The sequence below is a fragment of the Haliaeetus albicilla genome, chromosome 16, assembly GCF_947461875.1.
Source record: "Haliaeetus albicilla chromosome 16, bHalAlb1.1, whole genome shotgun sequence".
In the NCBI taxonomy this organism is placed as follows: Eukaryota; Metazoa; Chordata; class Aves; order Accipitriformes; family Accipitridae; genus Haliaeetus; species Haliaeetus albicilla.
Genome location: NC_091498.1, coordinates 4,272,548 through 4,287,684, shown reverse-complemented (window position 1 = coordinate 4,287,684; position 15,137 = coordinate 4,272,548). Strand labels below are relative to the sequence as shown.

Here is a 15,137-nt window from a genome sequence, read left to right as displayed (position 1 = left end):
AGGCTTTGTACTCCTGAGCCTTGGAATGGGACCATGGCAGGAATACTCTGTGGGTATGGAAGCAAAAGACGAAACAGAGACCAGAGTCTCTGTGTGTAAATCTGCCACGAAGCTGTCCCGAGGCAAGCCTTCCTTGCCCAGAGCAGAAACATCCTGACAGTCACCATGAAGCATGGTTACGGAAATTATGATGCACCAGAAGGCTGAGCTTCTGTGTAAGGCTCTGAATCCAGCAGCCCAAGTTGAAGAGCTGAAGAGCTCTAGTTCAGCCAAAGAAACATTTCCAAAGCATTCTCAGATATAAAAAGTGAAGACCACCCTCACAATCAGCCACATCCTCTTTTGGGAGGAAATTTGTCAGCCTGGGACACAGCAAGATCCTTTGGAACACAAGTGACTCGGAGCTGCTAAGTCAGCATAGGGAGCCAGGTGGATAAACTGAACTGACTCACACAACAGCTTGAGGTACAATCTTGGCTAATGACAACCTAAACAGATTGATCAGGCCTCTGTTAAGCCCTTAAATCTGGAACAGGGAATCACAGCTCTGAATAGGACCCACGCTGTAAGATATGAAAGGAACCCTTTCACATTGGAAGAAAAACTTAGCACGGTCACAGGTTCACTCAGCGGCTCAATATACACGTCTCACTCTTTCCATTTCAGGACCACACATCTGATCTGCCTCTTTCCTCCCAGCACCAGTGAAGTGTGAATTGCTTTTGACACATGGATGGCTCAAGGGCCCAAAAAGCAGTCATAGGCAGATGGGATAACCGAAGGAAGGAAAGAAAGAAAGAACGAAAAAAATGTAAATACAGGCCAAGAGTTACCCTGCATTGCTCCTGTTTTCCACTGTGAGAATGGACGTAAGGAGCAGAAGAAACATCTGTTTGGAAATCAGTCCAAATGCTGGAACAGGAGAAAAGAGGGAAGTCAAGAACTGCCAGCACACCTCGTGCTTTATCTCACACTTGGATGGCTTAACAGAAGAGATCTGGGAGGATGAGTTTAGTTTAATGATTTCTTGCTGGTTCACCTGCTCCCCATCTGTCTTTGTAGTCCTTGCTCGGAGGGACAGACTGGAGCATTGCTGTCCTCTCCCTCCTCTCCCCTTTCAAGAGTTACTTGTGATTTGAACTTCTGAAGAGAGGAACAGAGCAATTCCCAAGCATTAAGCAGTCAGCAGAGATTAGACCAATAATTTATTAAAGGTAATAGCTAATAACAGACACAAGAAACTCACTCACAGCCTTCCTAGAGCCTCATGTCAGAGTTGTCACCTTACAAAAGTGTTACAAGAAATTCTTGGACCACAGTAGCAAATTTATTAGCCAGAGGCTGATAAACTCTTCCAAGAGTTCCACAGTCAACAATAAATCATACAAATAAGGTTGCAAATATTGGATCTTTAATAAAAATGAAGTTGGTGGAATGGATGTTAGAACAATGTTAGAATTCAGCTGGCAGGATGAAGGGGACTCGCTTTCATTTAGCCTGACCTCCCATCAGAAGAGGGATGAGGGCTTGGCCCTGGCATCATTCCAGCACTGCACTAGACAGTCATCATACGACAATGATTAATGAACTCCTGAAAGAATAAAGCAAGAAATAGCAAGTTAGGGGATCTGGGTAATAAACTAAAGAAAAGAACCATAAAGATTCATCAAAATTAGAAACAGAAGGCACCTCCTAGGTCACAGACTCCATTTCCCTACCAATGTGGAAGTGGCTCCCACAGTACTGCTCTGGCCGTGCTACCTTTCAAGACCTGAGGAACAAGCTTCCACTCTGTTCCACTTACCAAATTTCACCCTAAAATTGAACTCAAAATTTTATTTAACTCTTTGAAATCCAGAAAAGAAAGAACCAGAAGACAGCTGTCTATTGCTTTATCCTACACCAGCCAAGAAGCTGCCTTTCAAAAATCAATCTTTTGAATTATTCTACTGTGCAGCCACTGATGAGAGTGGGCAGATCCACACCCAGCAGCGACAATGTTCTGGTTGTTGGAGAGCTCACTAACACGCAGAACAACTGTCTGTTAGATAAGATAATCAAATACAACTAGTATTTGGTCTCAGTACTGGAGGAAGGCCTTCAAGAAAGCCAAAATGGCACCAGAAATCAGCCAAGAATTTGTTTGTGTTTATCTAGCACAATGTTGAGCTACCAATATATATATTTGTCCTTCCTAGATAACTCCAAAGAAAAATTGAGGCTCAGATGGAAGAAGAGCCAGAAACATCCCATTTCCACTGGAAGTATTTTATTTGTGAGCTGGGCTGGCTAACCCAGACAGCCGAAGGGTTTCAGGATGGATGAAATGTGATTACGTTATAATTATCTTTTGTTACTTTGCAAAGTACATGGTTATGCACTTTCTTAACTGCCCAGGGAAATCATGTTAACACAATTAGAGCAAGAATCCTGTTTTAAACACGGTTTGCTCGGACGTTACTAACATGGCTCCAATTCTCAGTACAGACGGTCTTCAGAGCCATCTTGCTCCATAAATCAGTGGGAGTTCTGTCACTGACTTCCTCTGAAGCAAGTACCAGCTCTCAGAGAAGAGACATCCTCTAGGATGTACTGAACATATAGCTTCACTGTACATCATCATCCTGTGTAAGTGCTGTTGGCACGATGAGATGCTGTAGAATTTCTAAATCTCTTGCATTCATTATTCTTTGCAGCTTTACTCTTAGGATATCGTTCCACCCACTAATAAACTAAGAGAGAGAGAAATGTAACAACAGCTCTATGGCCATGCAATAGAAGTATTGGAGGCCAGATTAGAACTAACGAGTTCCTGGCTCCCATTCAATCACAACCATCAGAACAATTAGCTCAAATAAGCCCAAGAACTGTTTTCTGCTCTGCTGTCGTCTGCCCGTCCTCCCCGGTAACTTCTGAGCTGCAAAACTTTGATCAGGTTTGACAGAGGGGAAAGGTCACGAAGAAACTAAAGTTCAGTGCAAATTGCCAGCAGACTGGCAAAGAGACCCACACAATGCCCCACTAAAGGCAGGAGAGCAGCACAAGCTCCTGCTCTGTTCAGCCACAGCCTGCTGAGCAGCAGGCAGCTGTGGGTACCAAGCACCCGGAGCTAGATCATTGCCTCTGGCCCACACAGCCGAAGGGGGACACTGGGAAGAGCAACAGACACCACTGGGCAGGGGTGGGTGACAGAAGGAACTACAGACGCAAGGATGGGGAAAGTCACAAACTGCATGAGGGCCATCTAAGGACGTATGGGGGTTTCAGCACACAGAACTCCTATTCCTAGAAAGCCAGGTTCCACTACCTTTCTACTAAAAGGAGAAGTAAGTCTGAAGAACACACTTTCCCTTTTCAAACACCGTCAAGATCTCTCCTTTGATTCTAGTACGCAGCAGATACACACACAAGGGACTCTGCATCTTTGCTGTCAAGATAAGTAGATGCAAAAGGGAAGCAGTAAAGTCACTTCAGTTTAGTGCAACCTCTAGCCATTACTTATGCACCAGTGTCCTCCCAGGGAATGCTGAAGTGCCTGAGAGGAAACAGTTTTGCCACATATTAGCTTGCTGGATTAGGGATAAAAAAATTGTGCCCATTTTACAGAGGTGCATACTGGATCTATACAGTGACATGATGAATCTGCTGTCAGGAACAGAACCCAGGACCAAGTGTCCTGTTCTAATTAACAGTAGGTGCTCTGCCCCCTTCAGTAAGAGTACAAATGAGTAACATGACTGTCCCATAAATAGAGGATGTTTATTATCCAGTCCTTCAGTGTTCCCACTGTGCTCTCTTTCTTACAATGGTTTGGGTCCATCATGCACAATACACTCGCATTATGCATGGATCACTGACACCACTGCCCATGACAGCTTCTCTGGAGCCCTTCCAAAATATTGTGTCATATGATGAACTGAAGCGCCAAGGGGATACGCAGTGAAGACAGCAATCATGGGAGTGTGTTCGCTTCTCATGCCAAATCCATTCACGGCACTCAGTGAAAAGTACTTTTTGGGGAATGTAAATTTAGGCTCTTTCCTAAGCTTAAAAATAAGAATGCTCCAAGCGCAAGATTTTCTCTTCCCACCAATGAAGTGGATACTCTTTCCTGCTTTCTCTTTTTGACAGCTTCATGTCAGTTTTATATTCAGATCTAAATGACAGACTGATCTAAGATACATTCTCCTTTCCCCCTCTCAGTCTCCCATCTAAAATCTGAATTGTTTTAAATACTGAAAAACAAATGCAAAAACATCAAAACAAAATTATAACCAATCTAAACAATAATAGACTAATAGATAAACCAAACACGATTGATTAACATAATCTGGTAAAGCCTTGCATACAGATCCAAAGGAAAGAACACCAGACATAAAAATCTTTCTCCCATTAAGGGAAGGATTTAATCGTTGATTAAAAAGTTAATGAGAAGTCTATTAATATTTTGGCTGGAAAGATGGAATCTTAACTGAGGTGACTGCTTTTTAGTAAATACTTGTACAACTGCATATACACAGTCCCCAGATTGATGGCAGAACAGGGGATGGTGACAGGAGCTTGGCCCACCACTGGTACCATGCAGTGAGGCACAGTAGGCCACCTCATCTAGTGCACCCCCCCAGCTATGCGACCCCCCACTGACACCACAGCCACATTCAGTCCTGCTCCCTGAAGGTATGCGAATGTGGTTACAGCAGGATGTTAGGAACCGGCAGTAGCCAGCCTCCAGCCCTGCTGCTCTAAACCCCTTGTCTTTTTATCTGAGAACTTTCAAAGAGCTTATGTGTATTTACTGAAGTAATTCAGCAAGGTGTAGGTCCTTCTGCACAACACGCTTGTGTGTGTCCTGGAAACTCATTTCACCACGTCCAGCACTTGTATTCAGTCATTATCTGTAATCTGCCTGGAGACGTCCACACTCCAACAATTTTGCTGTTGTGCGAATACTGCATTGTCTTTAAGTGGCAATTTATAAACTAGTCTCACACCACATGTAGTTGTTGTGGAACAAGTGCTTTCAGCACTAGATTTTGTAGATAAGAACAAATGTCTTCAAAGTGCACAGTACGCCCAAATTCCAAAATGCCCTCAGCTCGAGTAACATCAGTAATAGTGTGCACTAAGGTATCACTAGCACCTCTAAGGCAAGCAGCACTGTAGCACGGATCACAGCATCCTAAGTATTTTCTATACTCATGCATTATGCCAACAGAACAAATATATTTTTAGTCAATTAACTGTATACCCTACAGCCGAAAGAGGCTGAGACAGGTTAGGTCTAAATTTTGTTTGCATGAATCCACCAAAGGCTAGTGAAGCAAAAAAATACACTGTATGCACCATTTGTGGGATTTACAGTATAGTACCCTTTTTCACAGGTTCAGTAAAAAAATGCATGAGAAGGAGCATGGAGCAAAGGAAAATTCCAGCAAGCCTGGAGCCAGCCAATGCTTCAAACTGCAGAGAAATTCTCTCATTGCAAAGGTATTTCTACCCCAGAGAAAGAATTATGATCTGATCACAGTATACTGTACCTGACTGGTTTGAGGTCATCATTCTATTCCATTATAGTAAGTATTTCCAGAGAACAGTTTTCTTTACCCCTGGTGTCCAAATTAAGTCTGTTGGAAGTCACTGGATTTGACCAGCACAAAGGATTAGATGTTTTCTACAGGCCTCAGTGAGAAAGATATGCATGGGGAGGTGCACTTCCATCTAGAACTGTGTGTGGTGCTACTCACGTACTGAAGCCACTGACAGATTACATTATTTGCTTGTAGTTCTGTTCATCCCCAGATTACAGAAAGAAAAGGCATTTTCTCCAAATGGAAGAACAGAAGTGCACAGTATAGGGAAAGGGACATGTCTGAAATCTTTTTACTGCTGGCTTCAGAAATGAGATGGCTCAGGGACGACCAATAATGTGATTCACAGCATTGTACCAACAGACCAATTGTAACTCAAACCGTGTGATCATCAATTTATTGAAAGCAGGGCTCAAAAACCCAGTTCCTGGTCCTTATGCACCCATGTAAAATCCCCTAAGAATACCCACGGCTTGCCTCCACGAACGTGTGCGAGTGGGAACGAGTGTCTGACCAGACACTTCTCCCACCAGGGGTCAGGGCTGCGGCACAAATTCAGACAGAGAACAAGCAGCACTTCCCCAGCTCTGTCCCAACAACACGTGCTTCATTGCGGAAGGGATCACTGCTCAAGACTGTCCAAACCACAGAAAGGGAACTCAGCAACCAACACCAAGTAACTTTCCACAAAAGCTTAGCTCCTGATAACGTTCCTGTTTCTTGCAATTATCTTTCAGTGACAAACTGTCAAGATATTTGTGTTTAAAAGACTGATCTACCTTAATAGCAGCCTGCTAATCTGCAGAGTGATGCAGGATAACTGTGTACACGGACTCTGATGGCCTTCTTCCCCCTGGGGTCTGATTTTCAAACGCAAATACATCTTTAGAGCTGTGTTAAAAGAGGACAGCAGACAGCAAGGTGAGGCAAATGAAGGTGGAGACAGGAAGAAAAGCCAGGATGAAGAGAACTGCACTGAAAAACAAATAGGCTTCAGTATTACTAATCTGGAGAAAATGAATGCATGTGTCAAACCCAAGGGTACAATCCCAGCAGAGGACTAAAAGCCTGCCTGAATTTGACATATTCCCTTATTTGAAAGGGACAAAGGACACTGTCAGGTTAAGGTATTAGGTATTCTGTGACATCAGGCAAGGAAACTTGCCTTTTGTACCCAAAGAGGAAAAGAAAAACCAGTAAATCTCTTTCACTGTTCACATTTTTCTCACATCTCATGACTGGGAGTAAGCTAGCTAATTTAATTTCCTCAGTGGACACTTTCTGGTCTAGCTGGTTGCAGTGGTTGTCCTTAAGCACTGGACAGCATTAGTAGAGTTGGTATAAAAATAATTCAGCGGAATGCTCTTCTCTCTCCCCATAGCTTCCCTACCTATGAGACCCATGAAGCCAACACAGCAACAGTACAGCAAGAAGCGGTCTGTTTTGCTTCATCCATCATAGCAAAACTGTCAGCTCAGCTCCAATAGCAAAATCTTTATTACTGGTTATGATGCAAAAGGCAGAAACCACATGGTCTGATTTTCCCAGATCTGAGGCTGAGTCTGCAGTAGCAGCAGTTGGAGGGGAAATCATTTTGACTTTTCACTGAGCCAATTTGATCTGGAAACTGTTGAGAGCAAATAAATATGGAATCCCACTGTGGCACTTCTGCAGTCACTTTCCAACTACAACCACTTTTTTTTTTGAACATCAGTTATTAGTATTTGGCACATGTAAAAACTTAGCTAGTCCCTGAAGCCATGCATGACCGATCAGTTACAGAACTAATATGTTTTTCAGAGGTCAGTTTAAGAGATGAATAATCCCAGGCTCTTCTAAATTTCTCTACCTGCAGCATGGGGAGATTGTTACTTGGTTTTATTGCAGTTTTCTTCAAAAGGTCAGAGTGCCCACAGTACTCAGCTGCCCACAGTAACACACAGCAGTATAGCCCAGACAATTCTCCAGGTGACTAATGACCTTTTGCAGTAAGCAGTCTGTGCAATACAGGTGCTCTCTTTTTTGCTTCTCAGGAAAACAATTGCGTATTGACTCTGGACTTGTCTTTAAAAAGGGAAGTTGAACCTAAGAAGTCTGCCACTTTGCTAAGTTACCCAGTGCAAAGCAACATACCTGCATGCACACGTCAGCTCAGCTCACTGCAGCACTCACTTCTTTTAACAGAATTCTACATGACATTTCAACTTGAGAATCCACCTCCCTTCCTTTCTGACTACTAGGAAACACAGCATTCAAAACACACAAGTCAGGGAGGCAGATATACCCACGGCCAGACTCCTTAACCTGCAAACAGCTCCAGTGCCCCTAGCACTGCTCAGAGCTTTCCCAAACAGCAGTAAAGTGGGAGACACCACAGCGGTGGGTTTCACGCTCTGGACAACATTATCTTTTAAGCAGAAAAAGTCTAGCAGGACTACGTTAGTTGACACTTTCCACACCTAACAGCCCAGAAACTAATGACACACCCTCTTCTTTGGCTGAAGCATCAAGCATCTTAGAGGTTCAGTGGGAAAGAGTGGATGCCTGCTCAGACTCCTGCTCAGACTGAAGGGTCCTACAAGAAAACAGAAAGTTCCAAGTCTCTAGGTTGGGCATCAGCCCTAGTCTTTGATCATGCACCACTTCTTTCCCCTGGTGTTCATCTAGGCTCTGGCAGACACATGGGGGCGGGGGGGCGGGGGGGGGTGTCAGGAAATAAAAATAAAATCAACAAATCCCATCCATATTCATCCTCCCTGTTATATAGGTGCTGACCTGTAAGAATGGCCTAAGGGGGTGGCAGGGAACAAACAAAACTTTAAGTACCAGGACACTTTGGAACACATTTTAGCAAGTTACAGGGCTTAAAAGCTCTGGCAGAAGGAGAGAAAAGCTACTTACTGCTACTGCACACAACACCTTACAACAGCCAGCAAACCCACTACCTGCCCCTGCTGGTGTCTCTCACATCATGTGAAGAGTATTTGCTAACCCAAATGCTGTATCATGACTCGACTTATTTCTTCCTTGCAATTTTTTTTTTTTACCCATCTGTTTCTTTTCATACAGCATTTGTCTTCTAACCTCTCTTGGTTTGTTTTCTTCATGTCTTTTTGATTCACAAAAAAAGGACACACCTTATCTCTTCCACAAGCTGCACCACCGTCCCTTGTTTTGCACATTCAGTCTCATATCTCAGCACCATATTTGTTTCTCTCTCTCTTTCTGAATAAATAGAAGTGCAGCCACTTTTAAGGAATAACGGCTCTGTTTGAAGAGTAATTAGCTGTGAGCATAAAACTAGTATTTATGGATTCTCATCCTTGAAAAATCTAACTCTGCTACCCGGCGCTGATTATGGCTGTTACAAACAGATGGGGCTGAATCCATACAACTTGCAATAATCCTATATTTAAAAAATAATTAACTACAAATAAAGGACTGAATTCCACTAGCTTTCATAAATTTGATTTCCAATTTGATTTGTTTGTACAGAGTGGAAGCTGGGTTATTCATGGGTACGCTGTGCTATCCTAGCATACTTTGAAAGTGGGAGTCTGCAGCATACTCAAGCACACGCTCCGCAACTCCAAGCACACGAGACGGCCGAGTACTGGAATATTCTGAATACCCTGCAGCTGAGATGCAGAACGAAAGGATGGCTCAATCATGCCTGGGATCATAAAGAAACCCAGCACCCCTGGGTGTATTGTGTCTGGTTGCCTGGCAGAGAAGTTGGAATTTTACCAGCGGTGCAGCCTTTGTTTTAATGACTGAGAGAGATATCAGGAGGGGAGCTTTAAAAAACTGTTTTTAAAACACAGGTTACAGCAGATTAAAGCCCTCGGCGTGTTACTCTGACTTCCTTCTCTGTTCAACCTGGGGCAGCATCTTTGCTGAATGCCTACACCTCTGTGAGAGAACAAACCCAGGAAATTTATACTCTGCTTAATTAAATCTGTGCATTTTACTTATCAGCACCTCTTACTACACCAAAATTCACTCCAAGTTGGTTATCTATCGTAGCAAAAGATATGACAAACACAACTGAATACTACACAGAATCTATAGCTCTTGGTTAACTAGGTCACAGATTGCTCTGCAACGTTCATGAGGCTGCCAGGCTTTTATGCACGAACCGTAGGCACCAGGCCAAATTCTCCCCTCTGTTACACCCCTGTAACCCTACCAATGAGGTTACCCAGGCTCAGTGGGGTCTAAGCGAGGGCAGCCTTCAAGTAAGCCAGAGTAAGCGACAAAACGATTTACAGGGACAGCCAGCCTCACACCTCCTCCCCAACTTCTGTGACGGCACATCCCATCCGTCCATCCCCATGGACCAGCGCAAGTTTTGTCACCTACCAGCTTTTGTGTAAAGCAGCCCGGTTTATGCCAATATCTTGAGGAGGGAACCTCTTGCACAACCGCAGACACCTTTCGCCAAGCAAGTTTTTTTTCCTAATAACCAAACTGAAATTTCCCTTTGCCTAATTTCAGCTCTTTAATTTCTAGGCACACCCTATCAGGCTGCCCTAACATTTCCTCTCTGGTGAGGGAAGGTGTGTGCAGATGCTGACGGGCATGTCCGCCCGCTGACACTTGGCAGGCCATGCTGCAGGACACCCCCACGGAAAGGGACACCCCCCAATTCCTGTCACCTTCCTTGGGACAAAAGCGAGAGAAAGGGGCACGAAGGGCCTGTGTGGGAAATGGGGGCAAGGCTGGGAAAGTGAGGGCTGTGTGAGGAGAGTGGGGGCAACGAGGAGAGGACGAGGCCATGAGGGGAGGTGAGGGCTGACTGAGGAGGGGGAAATGGCCGTGAGGGGAGGTGAGGGCTCACTGAGGGGGGGGAATGGCTGTGAGGGGAGGCGAGGGCTCACTGAAGGGGGGGGGACATGGCCGTGAGGGGACATGAGGGCTCACTGAAGGGGGGGGGACATGGCCGTGAGGGGACATGAGGGCTCACTGAAGGGGGGGGGACATGGCCGTGAGGGGACATGAGGGCTCACTGAAGGGGGGGGGACACGGCCGTGAGGGGACATGAGGGCTCACTGAGGGGAGGGACACGGCCGTGAGGGGAGGCACGGGCGAGGTGCGGGTTCCTCACCTCTTTAATCTTCATCCTGCGGGCGCGGGTCTCGGGGTCCTCGCCGGGCCGCCTGCCCCGCACCGGGTGGCGGAGGCTCCGGCGGAACCGCTCGTAGTCGAAGCGGAGCGGAGCTCGCGTCTCCCGGGCCGGGGGAGCCCCGGTGGCGGGCTCGGCTCGCCGCTCGCCGCCCTGCACCTGCTGTCGGGAGCCCGGCGCGGTGTGGGCCGGCGGGCCGGCCATGCGGGCGACGGTGCGGAGCTTCTCCCGGAGGCGGCGGGGGGCGGCGGGGCTGGCGTGGCGGGGCTCGGCGGCGGCGGGGGGGCTGCGGGGCAGGTCGGTGTCGCGGGTGGAGGAGGAGGAGGCGGAGGAGGAGGAGGCGGAGGAAGAAGAGGAGGAGGAGGAGGAGGCGGTGGCCCGGCGGGGCAGGAAGAGGCGCTTGAAGCGGGAGGAATCGGGCAGGAGGAAGAGGGCCCCGAAGCACAGCGTGAGCAGGCCCGAGAGGAAGAGCAGGAACAGGAACTTCTGCGGCAGCCGCAGCCCCAGCGCCGCCGGCCAGCCCGGCATGCCCGGCAGCTTCCGCAGCAGCACCATGGGGCACCGGATCGCGGCCGCCGGGCGGGCTCCGCCGCCCCCCCGGGGGACGCCGCTGGCTTCTGCGGCGAAAGGCTCAGGGGTGCCCCCCCCGCACCACCGGCTGGAGCGGGCGCCTTCACCGGGGACCGCCGGCGGCTGACACGTGGATGGCTCCGGACCGGGCTACGCCGCGGGGCCCCGCCGCTGCCCGGGGTCCTTGCCCGAGAGGCTCGCAGGGCGCGGAGCGGCGGTTCAGAGTCCCCCCTTCCGGCATGAAGGCGGCGGCGAGCGCATCCCGCCGGAGCCGGGCGGCGGAGCGGCGGGGCTGGGCTGCTCCCGGCGTCCGTCCCCCGTGCAGGCTCCCCCGCCGGACGGCTGCTGGTCGGGCTGGCTCAGGGAGCGGTGCCGAGGAGGTGCGATCCCTTCTCTCTAGGCGGTGGGTTCATGCTGCAGCATTTCTGCGGGGAGGGGCGGGGGGGAAGATAAGAGTGCCTTCATTCAACACCAAGAAGGATGCAGCCGGCGTTATAAGCCTTTGTCCCGGAGGGTTCGGCCGCCTCCCCAGCCTTCCCCCCCCCCCCGCCCCGCTCCAGCCACACTAGTTCCTTTTCCCTCTCTCCGGACTTGCCATCAACTCTCTAGTCTGCGAGCAGCTCCCAGCTCTGCACCATCCCCTACACCTCCGGGCTGCCGGGCTCTTCTGGCGGGGCAGCCTTGGGGCCAAGAGGAGGATCCGCGCCCCGATGAGGAGCGAGGAAAAACCCGGGAGAAGCAGGGTGCCCAGGGATAGAGAGCAGACGACAGGGACGAGGCTGCTCCTCTCCTCACCAGGCTGCCAGGAGCTGCCTTCGCCCGCAGAGGGCTGGAGACGATGGGGCTGCAAACAAGCCAGGCGGAAAGCTCGGCTCGGGCTAAGTTTCTTGAGGCAAAAAAATCTACGGATTTTGGTTTTGCTACATAGATCCCGGCAAATTCCCCCTTTCTCCCAAATCTCTGCCTCGCTGTTAAGAGTTACCCATTGACCCCACCAATCCCCTCCTTACGTGCGCTGTAAGAGACAGAGCTCAACTTTCAGACCACGAAAAAAAAGCAGGATCACTTTGAAGAAGCAGGACGCGTTTTAAAGATCTACCTCCAAGCCCCATATCATCCCTACTCCTACGGGCAGGAACGGCGCTGCCCCCCAAACACGCCGTCAAACCCGCTGGGCGGACGCTTTCCTACCCCCAGCCCTGTTTACTCACCCCTCTGACAAATCCAAGCCACTCTGGGTCCTACAGTGAGCAAAATCTTCTCAGTCCTGCCCACGCATCTCAAATGCGAGAACCCCTCGCTGCTGTCAGCGCTCACAAGTGCCCGTTAAATTAGGAGGAGGAAGAGGCTGGCTGCCTGCCGGGCTCTCCAGGGAGCAGCTCCTCTCTCCTGCCCATCCAAGCACTCAGGAGGGAAGCACCTAACTGCACCAAGCTACTCAGAGGCCTCTGTTTTTCACCTCCTCCCCTCCCCGCCCCGCCTTCCTCCCCGCCGAAGGGGACCCGCCGGGCTGCGCTGCCCGGTGCCCGCACACGCACCCCGCCCGCACCGCCCGCCTCCACCGCCCGCCTCCACCGCCGCTCACTGCGACAGCGCCGGCAGCCCCGCCCCTCGCCCCGCCCCTCGCCCCGCCCCTCCTCCTGCCAACGGTCGCTCGGGGGAGGAGGCGGGGGCGTCGCCAGCCAATCAGCAGACCAAGTCCTGCCCGCCGTGACGCTCACCCCCAGGGCCGCTCTCCGCCCTCGCTCGCTATTGGCTGGCTGGCCTCTCCTGGCCTCGCCCGTTGGCTCTTCCAAACGCCAGGAAAGCCGGGAGACCCGCCCACTTGTTTACCACAGTTGCCCGGCTCGAGCTGGGGGAGCGTCTCGCCCCGCCCCTTTCCTCCAGCCAGCCTTCCATTGGCTGCCAGCAATGCCCCATCCCCGCTGCGATTGGCGGAGGGGGATCCAGCTACTTTAAATAGGGGCTGAGGGCGCAGGGCGGGCTCATGGAGCTGTGAGGGCTCGGCAGGTGCGGGGAGGGGATGGTGTCGCCTTTCCCTCGCCTCACCCGTTGTGAGGGCTCTGGAGGGGCGGATTTACCCGCGCAGCCCCCACAGCCTGCTGCCCGAGGTCTGGTGTGTGCCAGAGGGTCAAGGCCCCCAGGAGGGACTTTGTACCTTGAGGGGGACGTGGTCCTAAGGGCCTGGCAGGCACCGCCTGGCATGAGGAGGGGAGCAGGGGCCTCAGAGAGGGGCCAGAGATGGCTTGGGAACCACCTTTCTGCACACAAAACTGTCCTTTCTGTTTTTTTGTGAGCCCACAGTCAACTGCCATTGAAGCGCATCTGAATCCCAAATGCTTAAATCCTCATCACACACTTTAACCTTCAATTTACCATACAAGCATTAACGAAATCTGGCAGTCACCCCGTGAGGTAATGCTGTACCAGAGGTGAAGAAGGTGAACCAAAGTGTTTCTGCTCATAGTTGTTACAAAAAAACCCCAACATCTTCTGTAGAATTAGCAACAAAAGAGGAAAAAAAAGGGTACCACCCAAAACCGCAGGCATCCGAAACAGCTGGATGTGTAGAGGAGGTCACCAGGGGTGGTTTTTGGGTGCTGTGAACATGAGATAAAGGAGCTGCAGCAGGAGGAGGCTTACAGGAAAGGGTAAACTGCAGCCACCGAAGTATTGATGTGACTAAACTTGGAAGAGCTAAAAGAGAACATTTTGTAGGCTGGAAAGGAGCTGGAGCTGCAAGGAAAGAAATCATCTGCTGTTTGCGTCTTCCTGCACTCAGTGTGCTCCTTCTTCATAAATAACTAACACCACAGGAAAGAAATACCTGATCTGATTGCTGGGTCTAGCGGCAGCACATTGCAGGGCCCCACATTTTGAATTGTTCAGCTGAGAATCAGTTACGTTGTAAATTTCCTATGAAAAGTGCTTTAAGTGGTATAAAGCAGGCAGCAGAGCAGCTCCAGGAGCAGGACTTAGGAGCTGCTGTCGACCCAGCTATGTCCAAGGCCAGTGATCATCCTGCCTTACCCTTCCTTACACCTCCACAACCGCTGCAGGTTTTCATCTAGCCAAAACTAAAAAGTAAGCCTTGTGCTTTTTAGCTGTCTGGTGGCTGCCAGGTGGACCTTGAACACAGCCACCCTCAGAGGCAAATTTGCATCTTGATTGTCTGGTTTTGAAATGTGTGCTTTGAACCATCCCCTGTGGTTTGCAGGTGGGACCCGTTCAGCCTCAGCAAGAGGAAGATGCAGGCACCATCTCTCAGCAACTGCGTACGGTTTCCTCCGGAGCAGCTGCTCAAGGAGGGCTCTGCACAGCTGCTCTCCCTTCCCTGCCCTGTAGCTGCACCATGAGGGAGAGGGGAATAGGTTTGGCTGCTCCATTTTGGCAGGTCACACAGGAGCCTCGCTGAGCACAGCAGATGCTCCACAGGCTCCTCGGAGCCCAGGGGAGCTGCTTGCAAAGGATGATTTGGTTTTGCTTCTTTGCACGCCTTTGTGGGGGCAGCTCAGGAGAAGGGGGAGAAACCTGAAAGCCAGCTGCCAGTTCCATTATTTTGAACATCGATGCAGCTGGGAGGGATTTTTTTTACTGCTGCCCTGCCTTGTGCATTTAGCAGGGTCCCCCAGAGCCAACACCAGCAAGAGACCATCACTCTGTGGGCTGCCATCATCCCTTCTTCCAACACCTAAGACCCTGTCTCAGCCTCAGACTGAATGGAAATAACCCTTCACCCTCCTCAGGTCTCCTCTTCCCTGGGGAGACCTCAAGTAGCAGGCTGCATTTTGTCTCAGCCTTATAAAAAAAAAACAAAAACAAAACATAACCAAAAACCAACCAACCAAAACCAC

General features: G+C 49.7%; 1 protein-coding gene across 2 annotated transcripts in view; it reads right to left on the bottom strand.

Annotated features, from left to right (window-relative positions):
• Positions 1-12,832, bottom strand: part of MAN1C1 (mannosidase alpha class 1C member 1) — a 68,296-nt gene extending 55,464 nt beyond the window's left edge. The window contains exons 1-2 of one of the 2 annotated variants that reach the window (XM_069803172.1): positions 12,495-12,832; positions 10,696-11,708 (exon numbers count right to left, since the gene is read on the bottom strand). In XM_069803172.1, the coding sequence (XP_069659273.1) occupies positions 10,696-11,268 (573 nt within the window). In that variant the 5' untranslated portion in view covers positions 11,269-11,708; positions 12,495-12,832. Of the gene's footprint in view, positions 1-10,695; positions 11,709-12,293; positions 12,410-12,494 lie in introns of those variants that run through there. The other variant, XM_069803174.1, reaches the window with a different exon arrangement.
• Between the last annotated feature and the right edge of the window lie 2,305 nt (positions 12,833-15,137).